This window comes from Hippocampus guttulatus, chromosome 6, assembly GCF_054856545.1.
Source record: "Hippocampus guttulatus isolate MCC_2025c chromosome 6, RoL_Hgut_1.0, whole genome shotgun sequence".
NCBI lineage: Eukaryota > Metazoa > Chordata > Actinopteri > Syngnathiformes > Syngnathidae > Hippocampus > Hippocampus guttulatus.
In genome coordinates this window covers 2,196,251-2,219,966 of record NC_141266.1, presented here as the reverse complement: position 1 = coordinate 2,219,966, position 23,716 = coordinate 2,196,251, and the positions used below count along the sequence as shown (strand labels likewise).

The following is a 23,716-nucleotide window of genomic DNA, read 5'->3' as shown; positions in this document are numbered from 1 at the left end:
ACAAAGGCATGGAAGTACATTAGGGCAAATAAATGTATCCTAAGAAACACGTGAGATCAGAAATACTTTTTTTTAATGCCACAGACCATGCTAAAGGCCAAACAAATAGTTTGATTCTTTTACGGCAACAATGACAATTTTTTATTTCAAAGTGTAAATTGTTGCGGTGAAGGAATCTAATAGAAACAGTTTCAAGTAAAAAAAAAAAAAAACAACAACATATAATAATACAGTTTATTTGTAAGCGCCTTTCACAGCACTCAAGGACACTTTACAACCAAGAGCAAACAATAAAACCACAGATAAAATTATGAATAAAGAAGAAATAGATTTAAGTTGAAGATGCAAGTCTGAATAGGTGGGTTTTGAATGTGGGAAGAGAGTCAATATTACGACTATTGGGTGGAAGTGAGTTCCAGAGTTTGGGGGCAGAGCGGCTGAAGGCTCTGCATCCCATTGTGTTGAGACGGGCAGAGGGTACAGAGAGGTGGAGGACCTGAGTGAGGAAGTATTTTTTGTAGATGTTGCGCACACTTGATGCCTTGTCCAGAAAGTTCTTGACAGTTGCAGAGTCTCTCTTCTTTTGCAGCATTTCTTCTGCTGCAAGGCCAAGAAACATGTCTTTGGGATCTAACAATTGCTCCTCGCCTTTATCAATCTTGATGGTCCTCACTTGTTCGGATGACAATTGAAATTCAGGCTTCATGAAGCACGCAAGAAAGCTTTTCATTAGTTCTTCTTGTTTGTCATGAAGGATGTGTATTAAGGGGGACTTACTCTGGAATAGCAGAACATAGTCTTTCAGGAGTCTCAGTACGGCCAGGTAGAAGGAACTGATCAAATCAGTCATTTTGGACTTGACAATGATCTTTTCCACTATCCTCTCTTTCCTACTTCGGCCATCTTGTGTCATATTCTTGTTTGACATTGTCTTCCAAATTTCCTTCACTCTTTCTTTGCCATCTGAAGAGACCCCACGTTCACTCAAAATCTGCATGATAGGACTCTTGTACAAGGCACGATCTTCAAGGCACATGAACCCATACTACATGACCCTAAATGCATCCATCATGACCATGTTTGGGGCAGTCACATCATAACAGGAGAGCCATCTGTGAGAGAGAAACCTCAAGGGAGTGGTGAAGGGAATTGACATAATTTCACAAATCTCTCTCAAGAGTAGTTTCAGATCGGCAGACCATTTGATGTCGTTGTGAAGATCTGTTGCTAAACTCTCAACCCAGCCATCGAATGGTTCACAAAACTTCTGACAAGCATTATGGACATGATGGCAGGAATCTCCATTGATGTCCAGAAGCTGAGGAGCCTTTTCCTTCCTAATTTTCACTTCCAATCCATTCTTGGCACATCTCATCACAGAACAGGAATCTGGGAGCAAGGAAACAAGGTTTTCCCAAGGTATATTGTTGTCATCGAAGATCTTCTCAATAGCAGAAAACACACTGATCGTGTCCACTTTATAGAGCTCAACTGACTGCAGGTGCTCAACCGCAATACCGCCCTGTTTCATGGATGGATAACTGACCAGAATGGCCAATATCCTCTTGTCAGCATTGCTGGTGCTTTCATCAACATTAAGAGAAAATGGCCCACTACGCATGTTCTGAATTGTCTCAATTGTAAAGGTTTTTCCCAGTCCATGTGTCATTTTGTAGGATGCTGTTTTCCTTTCAAGTTTCACATTACTGAGCGCTCTTGGGTCTTTCGCCAGCTCCTTTGCAGTATGGATAATAACAAGCGCCGATGACAAGGGAAGGCTGTGCTCAGCAAGAACTCCAAGAACCAGTGCCTGAAAAAAAATTAATTCCATTAAAGAAATGTCTTTGCAACAGAATTCATTCATGCATATTATTGAACATTCAGAATTTAAATCAATCTTCATATATTCATTGATATATTAGAAATTGGAAAATGAAATACGATATGCAGTAAGAGTTTTAGAAAAGATGAAAAAAATTGCATTCGTTGAACTGATCTTTCATATATGTGTATATTTATTTACATACTTTATTTATTTATTGCTGGTAGTATTAAACATATTTAATTTACACTGAACCGATTAACATATTAAAGAGTGATATATAGACAGGGTTGATGACAAGAATTAATCACCATAAATGAAGTAAATGTTAAGTAAGATATGAGTTTGTGACAAAAATACAGAGGGTGATTTGTTAATATTTTTAACCATATAACCATATGTAACTTGAATTCGCCAAGATTTTCTACACAAGTTAGAAGTTAGTGCAGGCAGGCAACAAATTGGAAAGCATCTACACATGATACAGTCAACTTGAAAAACACAGTCAAAATACTACATTCAAATATTACAATCATATTCACTTTGTGTTCCTGAAACATGCAGTTAACTCATTCAGGGCCAGCCAATTCTGGACCAAGTCTGAAAAGACGTTTAAAAACGTCTTTGGGAGTGAATGAGTTAATCATTTTGATTATATCATGCATTCAAATGCAGGAAAAACATCAACATTTTAACAACATCCCTTAGCTCTCAGATAATACAATTTATTCTGCATAATCGTGCTTTATTATCCAATACAAAATGTGAATTATCAATATGAATATAAAACGCAAATAAAAACAATGAAATGTTATCATGCTGTTGCTACAAATGCATACCAAATAAAATTGCAAATATCATCCTAGTATATTTGAATAAAAAAGTACATACCTCGGAGTGTACCTGTCTATCGGCAAGGGGCGTCAGTGGAGCAGATTCGTTGCTTGGTTCAGCCAAAGTACCCCAGTGCGTAACGTCTTTCGTTGTATCCGCTGACGAAGTTTGTTTGGAAAATGCTGAACCCAAAGAATAATTGCTCCGTCGAATTTTGTCGGCATGTTTTTTCACTTTTGTTGCATGATCTGTCAGTGCCACGCATCCACGGGAGCCATAGTTAATTAAGTCACGACAATACACACAATAAGCTTTGCCCGCGACGTCTGGTTTCTTCAAAAATTGTCCAAGAGCTTCTGTAACTTTGTCGAACTTGGAACCAATCTTAACCTTTACAGTGACTTTTCTCTCAAGCCAGTCCCATCAGAATTTATTCTTGACATTTGAGTCAATTTCTAGGATTGAAGACTCCTGATCTTTCGTCAAAAATCTCATAATTCCACTCAAAACGATCCCAGAACAATGAATTTGCGAGACGAACAGGCCACCATGAATCAGGTAAAAAAAAAAAGTTACATGAAATTTGATTGGTCCAATCGCTTGTAGTTGACCAATCGCTGGGCCGTATACAATCGAGCTAAGACTTCCGCAACAAATTAAGATATCCTTTATTTGTGCCACACTGGGGAAATTTACAGTCTACAGCAGCAAGATTGTGGGTAGAAAGAAGAAAAAAAAAAACACCGTTCAATTAAGTGCAATATAAATACAAATATGGATAAGGTCGCAGTGCTATTTACAATTGTTTTTCACATCATTTAATTAATGTTATTATGTTTATTTATTTATTTTTTTATTTTTTATTCAGCAGCCTGACAGCAGTCGGTAGGAACGAGCGGCGGTATCTCTCCCTCTTGCAGTTCGAGTGTAACAATCTCTGGCTGAAGAAGCTACCTAGTGCTGTCAGGGCGGGCCTGGAGGTTGTGGGAGGGACTGTCCATCATAGCTTTTAGCTTAGTTAGCATCCTCCTGTTGCCCACCTCCTCCAGAGTGTCGAGGGAGCAGCCCAGGACAGAACTGGCCTTCCTGACCAGTCGCTCCAGTAATAATGCTTCCAGTGATCTGATTAGTTGAAGCTTTCATACACGTCCAATCGCAGGGCTGTTTACAATCGGAAGATGGAAAGACTGATCGGGAGAGCTCGTGAAAACTCGACGATAAGGTACCTCACCCCCCCTAAAATTTTCTCAACGGATTTAGACGATTCACAAAAATTATCAATTTAAGAAATAAAACGGCGGATTTCCGCGTATCTGCGGAAAATTGCCATCCCTGCACAGTCTTGTTTTTTCGATCATGACTCAGAGCTCGTGACCATAGGTGAGGGTCTTTCACCAGAATGGACTGAAACAGAGATGAAAGATGCTACACTGATCTGCCTGTCAATCTCCTCTTCCATTCTTGCCTCATTCATGAACAAGACCCGAGATACTTGAACTCCTCCACTTGGGGCAGGATCTCATTCTGATACAAACCCAAGCAAGAAGCAGCGGGAGAAGAAATTTGGATTTCTTTGGAAGGAGCATTCTGAAGAGAAGCAGCTCTAACTCCCTATTCATACGCAGATTGTTGCCACAATGGTTTTGGTAAATTTGATCTTACTCATATCAAACACGAACACACACACACACGCACGCATGCACACGCACACACACACACACACACACACACACACACACACACACACACACACACACACACACAAGCGATGCAGACTGTAAAATGTCAGACATAGGGTAGAGTATGAAAATTAGTCATTTGTTTTAGTTCGGCTACTCGAAATGGGGACCTAGTCAGCAGTCTTTTTATATTACAGTCAAACCTTGGTTTTCAATCATAATCTGTTCCAGAAGGCTGTTCGAAAACCAAATTGTTCGAAAAGCGAAACCCATTCCCATTATAATTAATGGAATGGATAAAAATTGTTTACAAGTCTCGAAAAAAACTTTTTTAAAAGCATTTTTTCAACTATTTTACACCATAAACTGTAAATTTCCCCAGTGTAGGACTAATAAAGGATATCTTATCTTATACACATGTAATATGAGAGCAGGTAACAACACACTACAAACATTTTGCGTGTTTTATTTTGACCAATTTTAACATAAACATTGATATTGTAACATAAAAATTGAACCTCTCTCTCTCTCTCTCTCTCATCGTGACAATTGTAGATTGCATTCTTTTACACCTTTATAAACTCTAAAGTAATGGCTGTAACTACGGACGCTCTGTCTGCAATCCGACACTATTGTACGAGGTAACATCCCTCCATCCATTTTCTGAACCGCTTTATCCACATAAGTCCAGTCTCGTCCTTATTAAGAGTTGCTGGGGAAGACATTCCTCGGCCTTGATGAGATTTTCAAACTCAACTTTAACTTTTCGACAGCTTCCTTGTCTGAACTGGCTGCCTCCCCATGACGAATCACTTCTTTTCCTCAACTTTTCGAACCATCCTCTGCTTGTTTAAAATCAAACTCTTCAGAGCAATGCTAGGATCCTTTTTTTTTTTTAAATCAAATCTCCATACAATTGTCTTGTTTTGCCACAAATCGTATCTTGGCTAAGACTGTCCCCTGCTAGCTGTTTCTCGTTTATGAAAATAAGTAAACGTTTCCTCTAATATTTGCGGCCTTTGTTCACTAAACACACGACATCCTTTAGCTACATCAATGCCTTTTTGATGGTCTTACTTTTTTAGGATGCTGCTGATTTCGGCATGCCGAACTCCTTAGCCAACACAGCCACATGCACACCTGATTCATATTTCACTCTCAAATCTTTCTTAAATTCAATAGTTTTGCGCACTATTTTCCTCTTTTTTTCAGCATCTTTACTCCTTCCACTTGCTTTCTTTGGTGCCATGCAGAAATAACAGTCCAATTTGTGTCGATCTCAACAAACACGTCTGCTTTTTAAAATCATCTTTATTGAACACGTCCGCTCACAATGGACACACAATGGACGTTCTTTTTTAAAAATCTTTGAACATATCTGCTCAAAATGGACGCACAATGGCAGCCATCTCGTTACCTCTGCGTCCCGGGTCCTAGACGCATAATTTTCCCGTGGGACGCACAGTTCCAAGTAATGTGCGTTTTTGGGACGCAAGGAAATTTGTCAGTCCAAAAAAAAAAAAAAACTATGGCAGGCCTGAGGATTTCACGATAACGATCGTTACCGGTAGCGTTTCGTTTCCGTGGCGTCATTTTGATGGTACCGAAAAATCGTTTCCCATAAAAGTCACCGTACACGAGTTGACTGTATGCGATCGAATCTCTCCTGTGTGATCAATGTGATTTCACTGTGCCTGTATGTGTGTTTGTGGTGTGGTGTGTGAGCGTGTTTCTTCTAATTTACTTTCATTTTGTTTTGTTTTGTTTTGTTTTCAGTGTTGGGGGGGGGCGGAACAGATAACCTTACGTGCGCATGCGGGTTGCTATTTTAGTCTACAAACTGAGGAATTGCGCGGATGAAAGTTTGAGATGGCGGCGAAAAAAACACACCAAGGTCTACTAATTACAACATTTAAGAAATGGGAATGCCAGTCTGATTTTTCATATGAATCGTCCGAAGGGCGTATCACTAAACTCACCTGTGATGTATGCACAGAACACGAGAGCGAGATACAACGGGAGGCATGATTACGAGGCAAATTGGTCATTAGATCTATAGGCTAATCGCTATGAAACAGTATTGATTATTCTATAATTTACTGGTTGTAGGGTGGTAACCTTATGAATAAAACATTCGTCACAAGGTGTGGTAATGCTAATGTTAACTGTTGGTAGAACTAATGATGACGTGTGGTAGATTCTTTGTGAAATTGATAGTATACTACACATCATCGTCTTGGGAACAGGATGGCAAGCCACATCAGAATCAGAATCAGAATCATCTTTATTGGCCAAGTATGTAGAACACACAAGGAATTTGTCTCCGGTATAACACGCTGCATTAGTATCATCGTAAACAACAAATCATTGAACACATCAATACTTGCCTGTATTAATGATTACCAGCAAATTAATCTTTGCAGTGTGAGACTGGAAAAAAATACTATTTTGTGGTATGTTGTATTCATGATGCCATATGAGTACAACATATTTTGATCCATTTATTTTTTTGAATAAACCTGGAGTACACAGCTGCTGATGTAACGTTCATTGTTAATGCATAGTTTTCAAACATTTACCCTTGAAACATTATACTTTGGAGTATCAGAATTCTTGATTATGAATATCACTCAAAATAGAAAAATTGGTTCCCATGATGAACACGGAACCCAAAATTAGTTACCGTGGTTTCCCATTGGGTAATCCGACGGAACCGAAAAACGGTTACCGTGAATTTCCGAAATCCTCAGGCCTGCTGCGGTACATCTTTTTGTCCCGCAACGATCGCAGTTTGACAATCACCGCCATTGTTGTTTTGATCTCGCATTAAGTAATCTCGCGTGACGAGATTTCCGCTCTCGCAAGACGAGATTGGCAAGATCGGCCTCCACCTCGCGGAAAGCAGACGATTGCCAAGTTGTGTAACATTAAAACAAGTGTTGCGAAAGTTTATTGCGGAGATATCACAGAGGAAGCAGCTAAAGTTGGATATTTTTTGCGATAATAAGTTGACTTTGAGAAAGCCTTGCATCATTGGAAGCAGAGTAAAGAGAGGAGAATTTATGAACTCAAAGACTAAACCATGGGATGAAATAAGAACCTATTTCTCAGCAAATCTTATATGCCTGAATTATTTAAAATTTTGCAGCATCCATCCATCCATTTTCCGAACCGCTTAATCCTCACTCGGGTCGCGGGGGATGCTGGAGCCTATCCCAGCTGTCTTCGGGCAGTAGGCGGGGGACACCCTGAATCGGTTGCCAGCCAATCGCAGGGCAAATTTTGCAGCATTTGTTTATAAATGTATGTATATGTTGTTTGTGTTATTATCATATGCAATTGAATAAGTAGACCATTTCAGAATTCGAAATTTGGAACTAACTAAATGCATAATGGGACTCATACTTTTCTGATCAGCGAGTTCCTGGGACTCGCTGGGGGTAAACGGTAAAATTATCAGTGCAATGGACGCTCTTTTTTTAAAAAGATCTTTGAACACGTCTGCTCACAATGGACGCTCTTTCTTTTTAAAAAAAAAATCTTTATTGAACACGTCTGCTCACAACGGAGGCATCACTTCTTCATCAACCCGAGGAAGCGTCACTTCTTCGTGTAAGGAAGTCGAGAGAAGTCGAGTGGCGCATTCAAGTGCGCTAAATTTGGTCGAGAACCGAATTTCGGTCGTAATCCGAGGCATAAAAAAATCGAAATTTGTGGTCGAAAACCGATTTGGTCGAGAACAGAGACGTTCGAAAACCGAGGTTTGACTGTACTTCTGAAAACAAAGACTCTTTAAAGTAGGATGATTTTGTGTGGTCTCCAACGATCAGGGATTGGGAGGTGTGTCGAGATTTTGGTTAAATTCTGACTTAGGTTAGGTTAGGTTTCAGTTGGCTGGAAACCTTTCCTCTCGTACAGGGGTGTCCAAAGTCGGTCCTCAAGGGCCACTGTCCTGCCTGTTTTCCAGCTCTCCCATGAGCAACACACCTGATTCAAATAATAAGGAATATTCTAATGCTGCTTCAGAGCTGGCTGGTGAGCTTACCATCTGAAGCAGGTGTGTTGCAGCCGGGAGAGCTGGAAAACAGGCAGGGCATTGGCCCTCCAGGCCTGGAGCTGGACATGCCTGCTCTAGTACATGTTTCTGTTGGGACTCATTTAGTGAAACATCCATCCATTTTCTGATCCGCTGATCCTCACAAGCGTCGCAGGGCGTTGCTGGAGCCTATCCCAGCTGTCTTCGGGCAGTAGACGGGGTACACCCTGAACTGGTTGCCAGCGAATCGCAGGGCACACATCAACAAACAACCATCCTTGCTCACACTCACACCTTGGGACAATTAAGAGTTCTTCCATTAAACCTGCCACGCATGTCTTTGGAATGTGGCAGGAAACCGGAGTACCTGGAGAAACCCAAGCAGGCACAGGGAGCACATGCAAACTCCACACAGGAAGGCTGGAGCCGGAATCTAACCCTGCACCTCTGCACTGTGAGGCCTACGCGCTAACCAGTCGACTACCGGGCTGCTTTTTTACAGAACATTTATCATAAATAAATAAATACAACACAACATAAAACAGTGACAATAATACAATCGTAACAACTATTCTCACATATGACCAGGTTGAAGAAATGTATCCACAAACACCACTGAGCTACTAGCCATGGCAAGTAAGGAAGACCACATTTCCCCACGGCCCTAAATAGCTCAGGGCACCACAGCAATGTGTGAAGCAGGGGATGATGACACAACAGAGCCACCCAAAATGCCCCCTGGAGGACCCCCCCCCCCTCCAAAAAAACAAACAAAAACAAAACTAAACTAAACAAGAGAAGACACAAGAGAAGTGGATTCACCAGCCAGTGCCACTGAAAGTACGTCTAAGAGCTACCTGGTAATACCTGAGGTGGACAGTGATGTCAATCTTCTTGAGTGGTGGTGAAACGGGCTTGAAAATATTTATGCATACATGCCTCAAGTAGCCTTTCAGCCATGGCTTTCTTTCTTTTGGACACACAATCACTGATTGTCTTTTGTAGTTGAGCAGGGCATCTTTTCAAATGCATTCAAAAATGTCAATATATGAAGATAGTCTTCTGTACTTAGGTTTGTATTTTTGTCATACATCTGGTTAAGAAGTGCGCGGTCCTATTATTGTAGTGCTGTTGAAAAATTGTGTACCCATCAAACATTTAAACTGCCCATCCCTAGTACATTTGTTCTTAAATATTTAATTTAGATTACATTTTGATGCTGTCTTAATTTAATAGTATTTACAGTTTTTACTTTTTTTTTTAAGAAAAGCTTAAGATACTATTAAGCAAACATGATTTGGCATTTTCTCCTGTGATTTATGTACAGTAGAGCTTGTTAAATATTGACCCATAATATTGTTCTGCGATGTTTTCCAGAAGATGTATGAATCGCTTTATAAATAAACAGCTGTTGTTCAGAACCACTGTCTACCGTATATTCATTATTGTCCTGGGAAACCAGTACAGCATTCTTTGTCGGTTATTGTCCAATTATCGTTAATGGGGAAAAAAATAATACAAACATGCACGCACACACACCTCACCTCGTCTTGCCTCACTGATCAATGGTCTCAGCTTCCGAATCAGGCCTCTTTGGTGTCTCACCTCTGAATGGAGACGAGTGATCTCAGAATGCAAAGTCTCATATGCCTGCTGCATGCTCCTCTCCCTGCAGATGCACAGAATATTGGATTTAAACGGTGTTCGCCACATGCCGGTAAAATCAGCTCAAGATTGTCTTTTACCAATCTCTGTATAAAAGTAATTGTGAACTGATTGCAAGAATAATTTGTTCAAAATGTTGGCACAGATGTCTTTTGAATGGGGCTCTTAAAAACATCTGGCAGTCAGTAGTCAGATTAAATGAGGTTTGTAATAAATGTGAAGACCTTCTGGTGTTGAGAAGGATTACATTAGCAAGTGAGGTTTGCTGATACAGCAAGATACAGGAGAAACTGCATAATTTGTGTGGTTTAACAATTCAGTTTGACAAAGCACAAGTAATGAGATGAATATGAGGCAACAGGTTTTATAATCTGCATTCTCAGCAGGCATCGGAAAATATTACTGGTATGATTTGTGAGATCAGCAACACAAAACCTGTCCGATCCACACCTGACATGAGGATGCAAATCTCATGAATACTTTCTCTGAACACAAAACACCTGCCTGAAACGGCACGAAAGCTAAAATGTGAGGACAATTTACAAGCATTTACCAGAGAAAAGTAGGTGGAAATTAATTCCCATTGCCGCATGATTAAAGCTCATGTCAAGATCGGGTGAAGTCAAGTGAATGCTGTCTGCTTTCTACTTTCTCATGAAGATTAATGTACAGTAAATATTCCCATCCCCGGAATTCTATGAAAAGGAATTTCCTTCACCCGGAATTAAAAACCTATGCATTAACATTTTGACTACCATATTACATTTTACCGGAACTTACGTTAGCGGAAATTCCACTATCCGTAACCCGGATGGAGACAGAAGGCCGTGGGAGCTTAAATACACGCAGCGCCCACCCGATGCAACGGAAGACGCGACGGAAGACACATGTTCACTTCGCCGTTTTCTATCATTGGATTCGAAACGACGAAGTGTAAGTGACTTTCTATTGGCGTGCGTTTTACTGTAATTGCGAACGATTTTAACTTTATTTACTTACGTCCTGTAGATCGCGGCACTAGCTTAAAAAGCAACGCCCACTCGACACAACTGGAAACACGATGGAAGAAAGGTGTTCGCTTCTCAGTTTTCTATCATCGGATTCGAAACGACGGCGTGTAAGTGACTTTTTGTTGGCGTGCGTTTTACTGTAACTGCGAAAGATTTTAACTTTATTCACTTATGTCCTGTCGATCATGGCATCGAAAACGAAGAACCCAACAAAACAAAACAAAACAACCCAAAATCGACTCATTTTTTCCCAAGACGGAAAAAAATCAACATTAAAATACTGTACGTACTGTACTGTGTTGTGGGGTTTTTTTAATACTCTACACCTGTACTGTATACTGTACTTCTGTTTATGTTATATAAACAGTTTTTGGACAGTATATTTTTGCATTTTATTGCTTGTGTTGTTACACATATATTTTTTCAACATACATGCAGGTTCATAAAGGACATGTACCATGCTCATTTCCTAAATCAGGAATTTCTGTTATAAGGACAGATTGGACAGCGCAAACATGAGTCCGTACTAGAGAATGTTTACTGTATTGGGTTTCACACTCCTCTAGTGGGCATAGAGGAGAATTGCAACCAATAATAAAAAATGTCTCTCAAACTTGTTGAGCTTGTGAAATCCCATTTCCCCCAAAATGAGCAATCTATTCCAATTCTAACACGTACTAAATGTATTCTAAAACAGCAACTTCAGAAGTCTGAAACTTAGACGGGTTACAGTGGAAGTCCAAAATTTTGTTGGAATCCATCCATCCATCCAATCACATATAGACAAAAAAAAAAGTTCCCAATTAAACTACTAAGCATTTCTTTGGTGAGTGGAAGGAGGCAGGATTATACAGATAAATTCCCAGGGAGAATATGCAAATCCATCCATCCATCCATTTTCCAAACCGCTTTATCCTCACTAGGCGCGGGTGGTGCTGGAGCCTATCCCAGCCGTCTTCGGGCAGTAGGCGGGGGACACCCTGAACCGGTAGCCAGCCAATCGCAGGGCACACAGAGACGAACAACCATGCGCACTCACACTCACAACTAGGGACAATTTAGTGTGTTCAATCAGCCGGCATGTTTTTGGAACGTGGGAGGAAACTGGAGTACCCGGAGAAAACCTACGCAGGCCCGGGGAGAACATGCAAACTCCACACAGGGAGGCCGGAGCTGGAATTGAACCCGGTACCTCTGCACTGTGAAGTCGACGTGCTAACCACTGGACTACCGGGCCGCCCTGAACATGCAAAACACACACACATTTTAGAATCAAGTCTGGATCTCCTAGCGGCAAGAAAGATGTTGAAACCCAAATTGTCCAAAATGCAAGCTAATTTTGTTGTCGTTAAATGTAGACCTGGAGGATGACGATTAAATTCTCATACTATCTTAACTGTCTTGTAACACAATATGTTTAACTTAAAAAAATGAATGAGAATCCAAGAAACTGTAAAAAAGCAACACATTGACATGAAACCTGATTCTTTGAAAGATATTTTTAAATATTTGCTCATTATAACAATTGGCCAATGGTAATTATTAGTGAGGTTATGAGATGTGCCGAGACTGTGGAGCTGTCTGGAGCCCCGATTCAGAGAGAGTGCAGTTTCTAAGAAAATCAAGTGACGGAAACAAGCCCTCTTTATGTGCGGATGACATCATTGGGTTATTCAATGTATTATGACTTCATAATCGCGCCCGAGACTTCGCGCCACTTTGCGGGCGTTGTCAGCATTTGATGTGAGCGTCAAATTAGTTGGTGAGTGAGGGAGTCACTCTGAGCATGAGAAAAAAATATTCTGAGTGCAGAAGTACTCATGTGGAATTAGCACTTGTGTTTATTTTCTGTAGCGGCCGCTATGTAGCCACTGTTTATTGATGTTTGCTTGTTGCAAGTTTGTGCGCACTCATGTTCAGCTGGAGCAGTTGATAGAGCGTTGCGCTTCCAGTCACAGTGTCCTAGATCTGAGCCCATTAGTCGATGCTGACAGTTTTATACTGATACTTATTTCTATTCACAAACATTGTTCTTAAAACTGTTATACTCTTACTAATGCCATATTTACACTATTGCTGAAACTGTAATATTGCAACAGATGTCAATGTTCAGCCGACAATCTTGGTTTGGTTTGTTTATTGAACATAAAACATATACAGTAATAATTTGACAGAAAATAAGGTAAGTAAAATAGTAAAAAGGAAAGAGAAATCAGTCATCATTCAACACAGTTATTATGTTCAAGGGAGTAGGAAGAAGGAAGGAACATATCTAGTCCTACCCCGTGTTATGTGTTTATATCTAATAAATCATTTTTATATCAATCAGAAAAGAAAGAAAGTAAGAAGAAAGAAGTCTCCATTAAGGCTCATGCTTTACCCTTAACCGTGATATTTTTACAACTTTTGGTTTGTATCAGGATTTTATACATACACACCCTGGCACTCTTGTGTCAATTTTCTCTTGTATACATAATGGCTATTTCCATACCTTCCTCTATTTATCAACTTAGTTCTGATTTATCATTATATTGAATGTTTAGAATTTATCATTTTAACTCTGATTGATGTAGGTTGTTTGTACTATTTTTTTGAATTTGTTTTTGAACTCAGCAAGCGATTTACTCATTTTCAGGTCCGTTTCGAAATTATTCCACAGATTAACACCTTTGATAGATACACTTCTTTGCTTGATGTTTGTTCTTGTTTTGAGTTTTTTGAATAAGTTGGTACCTCTTAAATCATAGCTGCTTTCTCGAATTTCGAAAAACAGAATGTTTTGGCAGAGCAGGTTATTGTGTGCTTTGTACATTAATTGGGCGATTTTAAAGTCAACCAGGTCATAAAATTTCATCGTATTTAATTTGATAAATAGCAGTGATGTGTTCCTCGAGCCGGTCCTTGGCCTCGAGGACCGGCTCGAGGACCGAAGGGCGGTCCTTGGTCCTCGGCCTTGGCCTCGGAGTCAAGTCCTTGGTCCTTGGCCTTGGCCTCGGAGTCAAGTCCTTGGCCTTGGCCTCGGGTTGCCGGTCCTCGGACACAACGAGGGATTAAAGCCTCTAATCCTTCGTCCACAGGTATAAAGTGGGCCAGAGGACCGCAAAAATCATCAAGAAATCAAACAAAATCCATCCAGGGAAACCCACGCTGATGACTTTCTCTGGCGCTTTAAGAGGGGCGGGGCTGCCACTGACAGTCAGTACAATGTGTAAAGAGCGGCATCACAGTTAGTTTCAATCACGGTTCGTTCCGTTCGCGATCGGCAGTTTAAATAGCGTGTGAAGCCTTTCTGTAACAGTGGTGTCTTTTATTTAGTTATTTTTGCACAGTCGTCACGTTTGTGCAGTGGCGCTAGAATATTTGTTTGAACCAAGTAATTTGCGTTACAGCTGGAGTCAATAATGCCGGCACTTCACTTCCGGGTTTGGCCGTTGGGATTTGGAGTCCTTTTGCTCGATTCCAGTTATGTTTGCTGAATGCTTTCTCATGTTTGGTATAATGAATATTGATAATACACAGTTTAAAATCATGGTTGATTTAATTATTTATTATTATTGTGAAGTTGAAGGTATTAAATTAATTAATGTAGTATTAGTGGTAGTGGTAATAATAGTAGTACTCAGAGAATGTTTAGAGATTCAGCCATCTCGTTACCTCTGCGTTCCGCGTCCGAGACGCATAATTTTCCCACGGGACGCACAGTTCCAAATAATGTGCGTTTTTGGGACGCAAGGAAATTTCTCAGTCAAAACAAATAAACAAACAAAAAAAACCTACGACAAGCCTGAGGATTTCACGGTAACAATCGTTACCGGTAGCGTGTCGTTTCCGTGGCGTCATTTTAACGGTACCGAAAAATAGTTTAACCATAAAAGTCACCGCACACGAGTTGACTGTGTGATCAACGCGATTTCACTGTGCCAGTATGTGTGTTTGCGGTGTGGTGTGGTGTGTGAGTGTCTTTCTTCTAATTTACTTTCGTTTTGTTTTCAGTGTTGGGGGGTGGGGGGATGCAACAGATAACGTTATGTGCGCATGCGGGTTGTTATTTTGGTCCGCAAACTGAGGAATCGCGCAGATGAAAGTTTGAGATGGCGGCGAAAAAAACTCACCAAGGTCTACTAATTACGATATATAAGAAATGGGAATGCTTGTCTGATTTTTCGTGTGAATCGTCCAAAGGGCGTATCACTAAACTCACCTGTGACGTATGCACAGAGCGCGAGAGCGAGATACGACGCGAGGCACGATTACGAGGCAAGTTGGTCATTAGATTTGTAGGCTCATCGCTGTGAAAAATATTATGAAACAGTATTGGTTATTCTATAATTTACTGGTTGTAGAATGGTAACTTTATGAATAAAACATTCGTCACAAGGTGTAGTAATGCTAATGTTAACTGTTGGTAGAACTCATGATGACGTGTGTTAAATTCTTTCGTCAAATTGATCGTAGATTACACATGCATCGTCTTGGGAAGAGGATGTCAAGCCACATCAATACTTACCTGTATTAATGATTACCAGTAAATTAATCTTTTCAGTGTGAGATTGGAAAAAATACTCTGATGATGCCACATGAGTACACCAGTTTTTGATCCGTTTATTTTTTGGAATAAACCTGGAGTACACAGCTACTGATGTAATTAATGCATCGTTTTCAAACATTTACTCTTGAAACATTGGAGAAGTATCTGTGCTTGGTGGTTGCGCCTTCTCGGCAGCACGCCTGTACCAGCACGGATTTTGATTGGGATGAATGTCGGCGCCATTGACTGTTGGTGCTGGACAGACCTGGGGCGCTTGTGTTTTTTGCGCCTGTAATGGGCAGCATTTTTGTACAGTGGATATGTCGGCGCTGTTGGACAGTCGGCTTTGGTGCTGGATGGATGGCTGCTGAAATTGAGGATGAGGAGAGAGGAGCGTTGGCGCAGAGCACCGATGCTATTTGGAACTGAGAGTCGCCGCTAGGAATTGAAATGGATTTCCATGGGACGGGAGAAGTGAACCAATCTCTTTTTTCGTCAATGGATGCTACAGCTTCTTGTTGAATTTGAAACTTAGCTTGTAGCCGACGTGTGCACATTTTGAGCATGACGTCTCTGATCCACTGGTTAAAGGACACTTTGATTCTCTCCTCTTTCATCTCAAACTGCTTCAAACAACAAAGCGTGTGGCGGAAAAGTGGTTAGGACTGCATGACTGTCCGTGTTTTATGTTATATGTTGTGTTTATTATTTTACTTTATGTTAACTGTTTTGTTAAGCGCTTTGTTACAGCTGCCGCTGTTGTGAAAGCGCGATATAAACCAGCATGTATTGTATTGTATTGTACTTTTGAGTGTCAGAATTCTTGATTATGAATATCAGTCAAAATAGAAAAATGGGTTCCCATGATGAACTTTTACGGAACCCAACATTAGTTACCGTGGTTTCCGATTGGGTAATCCGACGGAACCGAAAAACCGTTACCCTGAATTTCCGAAGTCCTCAGGCCTGCTACTGAATTATTTAAAAAAATGCAGCATTTGTTTATAATTGTATGTATATGTTGTTGTTTGTGTTATCATCATATGCAATTGAATAAATAGACCGTTTCAGAATTCGAAATTTGGGACTCTCTCAATGCATAATGGGACTCATACTTTTCTGATCAGCGAGTCCCTGGGACTCGCTGCCGGTAAACTGTAAAATTATCAGTGAGAGATTACTGCTTTTTCTGCACTCAGTGATTGACTTCTATGCAAAGTCATTTCTCAACTTGTCTTCCGTGCCACGTCATGCCTGTTGAGTGTTGATTTTCTTCATATTAAGAAACGACTGCACTAAAACATTAATTCATAAATGTATATCATATGCTTTTATTTTTGTTTTTCTCAGTATAAATAATACGTGCCCTGACCGTTCTACTCTTTGAATAAAAACACTTCATTCAAGCGTTAGGGAGTGCAAGGGGTTATGACGGAGGGGTGTTGCAAATCATGAAGACCTGCCAAGTGGTATGATAGCATTGTTTTATACATGTCCTCGGCTAGGCCTCAGCTTCAAAATCAGTCCTTGGTCCTTGGCCTTGGCCTCGGAGGCAAGTCCTTGGTCCTTGGTCCTTGGCCTTGGAAAATTTCTCAAGTCCTTGGCCTTGGCCTTGCCTCGGAAAATTTTCCAAGTACTTGGCCTTGGCCTTGGCCTCGGAGTCAAGTCCTTGGCCTTGCCCTTGGCCTCGGGTTGCCGGTCCTTGGACACAACACTGATAAATAGTGGATTTGTGGGTTCCGTATATTTTGATCTATTAATAATTCGAATTGCTTTTTTTGTAGTTTTAGAACAGGGAGTGTGTTTGTTTTGCAGGCATTTCCCCATATTTCCACACAGTAGGTCATATATGGTAATAATAATGAAGAGTAGAATGTGTACAAAGATCTCTTATTTAGCACTTCCTTGGTTTTGTAGAGGATCCCTATGGTTTTGGCTATTTTTCTTTTTACGTTATCGATATGTGGCTTCCAACATAGTTTTGAGTCTATTACTAATCCGAGAAACTTGGTTTAATACGCTCTTTCTATCTCAAGTGAGTTTACCATAATTTTAGCTTGGTGTTTGATTGGTCTTGTGCCAAAAACAATTAACTTTGATTTTTTCAGGTTAAGTGACAATGTATTTCTGTCGAACCAGTTTTTTAATTTGTTTAATTCGTTTTCTACGGTTGTCAGGAGCTGTTTCAGATTTATTCCAGAACAGTAGAAAGTTGTATCATCAGGAAATAGGACAAATTTAAATTGTTTTGAGACCTTGCAGATATCATTTACAGTATATATAAGATGAATAGTTTTGGACCAAGCACTGACCCCTGAGGAACTCCATGAGTGATTTTCAGTTGATTCGTTTTTTTTTATTGTTGAGCTGCACGTACTGATATCTGTTTTCTAAATAACTTTTTATCCATTTATAAGCTACACCTCCAATGCCATATCTTTCTAGTTTTTTCAATAATATACTGTGATCTATTGTGTCAAACGCTTTTTTTAGATCTAGGAAAACCCCAACAGTAAATTCTTTGTTGTCTATATTAGTGGCTATTGCTTCCACAAACTCCATAACTGCCATTGAGGTGGTCCATTTTTCCCTGAAGCCATATTGATTCTCACTTAACAGCGCATGTTTTTGTATAAAGCTATCAAGTCTGCGAGCAAATAGTTTTTCTAATATTTTTTGAGAATTGTGGTAGTAGTGATATTGGTCTATAATTTGTAAATAAGTGTTTGTTATAGTTTTTTATAAATTGGAATAACTTTAGCAATTTTCATTTTTGATGGAAAGATACCAGCTTTGAATGACAGGTTGCATATGTGCGTGAAAGGTTGCACTACATATTCTATAATCTGTTTTATTATTGTCATATCAATATTAAAGCAATCAGTTGACTTTTTATTTTTAAAAGTTTTTACAATATTTGATACTTCTTGTTTTACAGCAGTAAGGAATCCCATTTCATTCTGTATATTTTACTGCTTGGTCTTCTTGAGCACTTGATGGCGCCATTGAGAAAATGATGCACCATGAAGCTTTGAACCGTGTGCAAAACAATTTGCTGGGTAGCTTCAGTGCTTCATGAAATCGTAAATATACTTAGGAAATATTGTACCTGGTATTGAGCTTGTCATCACACACCTGCTCCACGTTTGGTCCATTCAGGCCACATAGTTCTGCCTGTAATAAAGCAAAGTTTGAGTGTTGTTTACAGATTCTTTAACATAACCTTGATTAAGCACACGCTTGTATACGGCATCCTTCTCAACCTTTCACCTTCAGGGCAAATTGTCAAAGGATTCTATCATCCCTCCCACTCTTTCAGTTGATTCTTTTCTGTTCTCCTTTCACTTTTATTTTTGCTGCTTCGTCCAAGTCCATACTTTCTTACCCCACTCATTTCCAGTTGTTTGCTGTTTTCCAGTGTCAACCTTTCCAGCTCCTCCTGAAGTTGAAGGATTTTTCGCTCGGCACTGACACAGTCCATCTGCCAGTAGTCCTGAGGACTGTTCAAGCTCTTCATCACTGCACAAAAAGATGATACGCGCAGGTAAATACATGCATTAAAAAAAAGTCAGGTACAACCACTTGTGGAGCACTGGTTTACTTCCAATGTTGGAATTATTTTTTTCTTATTACAACTGGGAATAAAATAGATTTGGTTTGGAGGATCAGCATTTGACTTTGGATGAAAGATAACAAAGTAAATTAAACCTTAGAGGGCAGGATCTGTAATTAGCACATCAGTTACTGAGTAAGAAGAGAGCAGTTATTACTATGGTTCTAGGGGCGACCAGGTGTTCCAGTGGTTAGCGTGTCGACCTCACAGTGCAGAGGTGCAGGGTTCGATTACGGCTCCGGCCTCCCTGTGTTCTCCGCAGGCCTGTGTGGGTTTTCTCCGGGTACTCCGGTTTCCTCCCACATTCCAAAAACATGTATGGCAGGCTAATTGAACACTCTAAATTTTCCCTAGGTGTGAGTGTGAGCGCGGATGGTTGCTCGTCTTTATGTGCTACGCGATTGGCTGACAACCGGTGCAGGGTGTCCCCGGCCTACTGCCCGAAGACAGCTGGGATAGGCTCCAGCACCCCCCAGCGAACCTTGTGCATTTTTATTGTGTAAAGAGTTTAACTTGCAAACAGTTTCGACCACCAACAATCTGCACTGTCATCACTTGCTGTGGTGAGATCGCCGTGTTTCACATATTACAAAATCGTGTGGATAACAAACTACCGGTCTTTAGTTCCATAGGAGAATTTTGCCAAAACCATCACATCATTCTCCATAAATATGGAACATTAGACATTAATATCATACTGGAATGAAAATAAATCTTTTCCACAACCCCTAGGTAACGGTAAACATTATTAAAATGTGACAATCTTTCAGCTTTCCGTACACCTATGTATAATACCCTCCTTCATTTTTTTTCAGAAAATGCATATTATTCTTGAGAAATTATGGTGATTGTAATTTAAAGTTATATATCAAGTTCTATGATTATTATCGCACATTTCCTCTTTTTCTAATTGTTCATTAGCGACATTTGGAATAACTATTAGAGAAAAAAAAGAGCCAAAAAAGTTCACTTCGTAACATAAAGTTGGACCCAAACATATGGTCATTGATTGACTATGACTAAATTATTAACATCTGATCAAATGCCTTAACTTTACAAAGTACAATATTCCTAACAAACCTTGGCTGGTCTCCATCTCTGTCCTAAGCTGAAGCAACTCCAGCTCTTTACTTTGAAGCTGCTCTGTCAACAGCCTCTCACTCTCACTCTTCTCCTTTTTCTGAGAAGACAAAATGAGAGATAAGGAGAAGATAATTGAAGAGAAAGGGTGCACTTATCGCAATCAAGTAAATACCGTTTGATTCAAGTATAAAGTTGTCCACACATGTAATGTTTTTTTTCTTATCAAGGACTCTTTCCTATGATGCCTTGACTCAAAAAACAAAACAAACAAGAAAGCACAAAAATAATAAAGCACTGCCCATGGCCCTAACCAATACACACATGGCTAAAATTCTTGGTACGGCTCTGTTAATGAAAGGACAACAATAATAATAATAATAATAATGGGTGGCCTGGTGATCCAGTGGTTAGCGCGTTGACCTCACAATGCAGAGGTTGTGGGTTCGATCCCGGCTCCGGCTTCCCTGTGTGGAGTTTGCATGTTCTCCCCGTGCCTGCGTACTCCGCTTATCTTCCACATTCCAAAAACATGCATTACAGGCTGATTGAACACTCGAAATTGTCCCTAGATGTGAGTGTGAGAGTGGATGGTTGTTCGTCTCTGTGTGCCCTGCGATTGGCTCGCAACCGGTTCAGGGTGTTCCCCGCCTACTGCCCAAAGAGAGCTGGGATAGGCTCCAGCAGGCCCCGCGACCCTTGTGAGGATAAAGCGGATCAGAAAATGGATGGATGGATGATAATACTAATAATACTAGGAAGAAGAATAGTAAAAAGTATTTTATGAAAATTATTATATATTAAATATCAAATGAAAATTACTTTTGAACAGTGGCTCAAAAGAGAATTATTTCAAAAAACAAAGTCATGAAACAGACCTGGGCAACAATTATGGTACAGTGATCCCTCGCTATTTCGCGGTTCGTTTATCGTTTTTCGTTTTTTTTAAATGAAAAAAATCAGTGCATCGCGGATTTTTTCATTCAGAAAAAGTCCGCAAAAATCAGTGTCTAAGTGTTGTTTACTCTGCGTGCTAGTGTGTGGCACTCTGCTCAAGAGCAGAAGGTCCACGTGGGGCGGGTGACCGGTAGTCACAGCAATGTTTAGTGACATGGCGTGTACCACACAAAACATTAGCCAGTAAAAACAAATCAGTTTTGTCAGGAGATGAGAACGAAAATTAAAGAAAAGCACAAAAAAAGGAAAAGGCTCCTGGACCATCTCCAAGCAGCTTGATGTTTCTGTGATTACTCTTGCACAAATTACCGGTATTCAGAAATTTAAGATCCACGGGACTGGTGCAAACTAGGGGTGCAACGGTCACAGTTTTTGGCAGATCACCGATCATTAACTCATTTAATGCAAAAACTTAAAAATACCTTTGCAAAAAAATTTATGTGTGTGTGTGTGTGTGTGATAAACTGCAGAAAAGACGATGTGGTGTTGGGTCTTCTTCCACCTTATAGAGCAGGCATGTCCAGCTCCAGGCCTGGAGGGCCGCCGTCCTGCCTGTTTTCCATTTCTCCCGTCTGCAACACACCTGATTCAAATGATCAGCTCATCAACCAGCTCTGAAGCAGCATTAGAACAATCCAGATTATTTATATCAGGTGTGTTGCTCCTGGGAGAGCTGGAAAACAGGCAGGACAGCGGCCCTTGAGGACCGACTTTGGACATCCCTGTTATAGAGAAATAGAAGAACCTGTGTCCAAGGAGGGCCATAAGGAAATGGACAGATCCCCTCCTCCACAGTAGGCCACAAGAAGCTGCAGAAACAGAGTAGTCCACCGCGGGAATGTAAGAAAAAAAAATGTAAACCGTATTTTCCGCACTGTAAGGCGCACCGAAGTCTTCCATTTTCTTAAAAGTTCAGAGAGTAAGCCTTAAAATCCGGTGTGCCTTGTGTATGGTCATTACGGTAATATTTCAAGCCCAAAATGGCTCCTTGCTGGAGACATGCTTACAATGTATGAACTTGCTGTTGGTTCAGTGAACTGTATCGCTGCTTTATTAAATAAGTTTTGTTGCAGCTCCGAAAAAAGGAGAGCTGTGGTGTTGTTTTAAAAAGCACACGTTATTCATGGTTTTCACAGTCTCACAAATACAGGTGGGTTTTTGTCCGTCTCCGTGCCTTCTCTTCTTCCATTCGACTCGAGAGGCATTAATGACCGCCTCCGAAAAACGTAAATTAACGATTCCTTCAATGAAACTACGAAAATTGAAAATAATGCATCAAAACAGAAAATCAAGTGAGGAAATCACAAAATAAATTCTATAGCCCCCCTACAGAATGTATTTTGTCATTTCCTCATTTGTTATTTATTCCTTTGTTGTGTAGTCACAAACACTTCTGAGACAGTCCAGTCTCCTACATTTTACTGACATCTGATCATTCTGTTGGAGCTATGCTCAAGGAAATGCAAAAAATAAATTCTGTAGGGGGGCTATAGAATTTATTGATTGATTTCCTCGCTTGATTTTTTGTTTTGATGCATTATTTTCAATTTTCGTAGTTTCATTGAAGTAATCGTTAATTTACGTTTTTCAGAGGCGGTCATGAACGCCTCTCGAGTCGAATGGAAGGAGCATAGCTCCATCTAGTGGATGCATTCTAGATTGCGCCTTATAATCCAGTGCGTCCAAATATGAAAAAATATTTGAAAATTGCCCATTCGTTGAAGGTGAGCCTCATAATCCAGTGTGCCTTTTAGTGCGGAAAATACAGTCATATTTAATGACAAAGTTATCCATCCATCCATTTTCCGAACCGCTTGATCCTCTCTAGGGTCGCGGGGGGTGCTGGAGCCTATCCCAGCCGTCTCCGGGCAGTAGGCGGGGGACACCCTGAATCAGTTGCCAGCCAATCGCAGGGCACACAGAGACGAACAACCATCCACGCCCACACTCACACCTAGGGACAATTTAGAGCATCCAATCAGCCTGCCATGCATGTTTTTTTTGGAATGTGGGAGGAAACCGGAGCACCCGGAGAAAACCCACGCAGGCCCGGGGAGAACATGCAAACTCCACACAGGGAGGCCTGGAATCGAACCCGGTACCTCTGCACCGTGAAGCCGACGTGCTAACCACTGGACTACCGGGCCGCCCATGACAAAGTTATTTTACTTTTTATATGTTGATTAAGAGATCCCAAGCAGAAAATTACATATGATGAAGTGTGTCCTGAAACTGACTTGGATAGTTTCTTGTTGAAAGGACCAAGAAGTGCTGTTCAGACTCGGTCATTATTTAAGATCATCATTAAAATAATCAATAATAAAACGAATAATAATAATCATAGTAATAATAACATAAAAGTTAAGGTGGCGGCCCGGTAGTCCAGTGGTTAGCACGTTGGCTTCACAGTGCAGAGGTACCGGGTTCAATTCCAGCTCCGGCCTCCCTGTGTGGAGTTTGCATGTTCTCCCCGGGCCTGCGTGGGTTTTCTC

General features: G+C 40.5%; 1 protein-coding gene across 6 annotated transcripts in view; it reads right to left on the bottom strand.

Annotated features, from left to right (window-relative positions):
• The window catches only part of azi2 (5-azacytidine induced 2), a 61,907-nt gene that overhangs the window by 3,635 nt on the left and 34,556 nt on the right, over positions 1–23,716 (bottom strand). For all 6 annotated transcript variants that reach the window (XM_086112843.1, XM_086112847.1, XM_086112842.1 and 3 more), the window contains 4 exons: positions 20,268–20,367; positions 18,960–19,093; positions 18,684–18,748; positions 9,916–10,040 (listed from right to left, as the gene is read on the bottom strand). In XM_086112843.1, the coding sequence (XP_085968969.1) occupies positions 9,916–10,040; positions 18,684–18,748; positions 18,960–19,093; positions 20,268–20,367 (424 nt within the window). The remainder of the gene's footprint in view (positions 1–9,915; positions 10,041–18,683; positions 18,749–18,959; positions 19,094–20,267; positions 20,368–23,716) is intronic.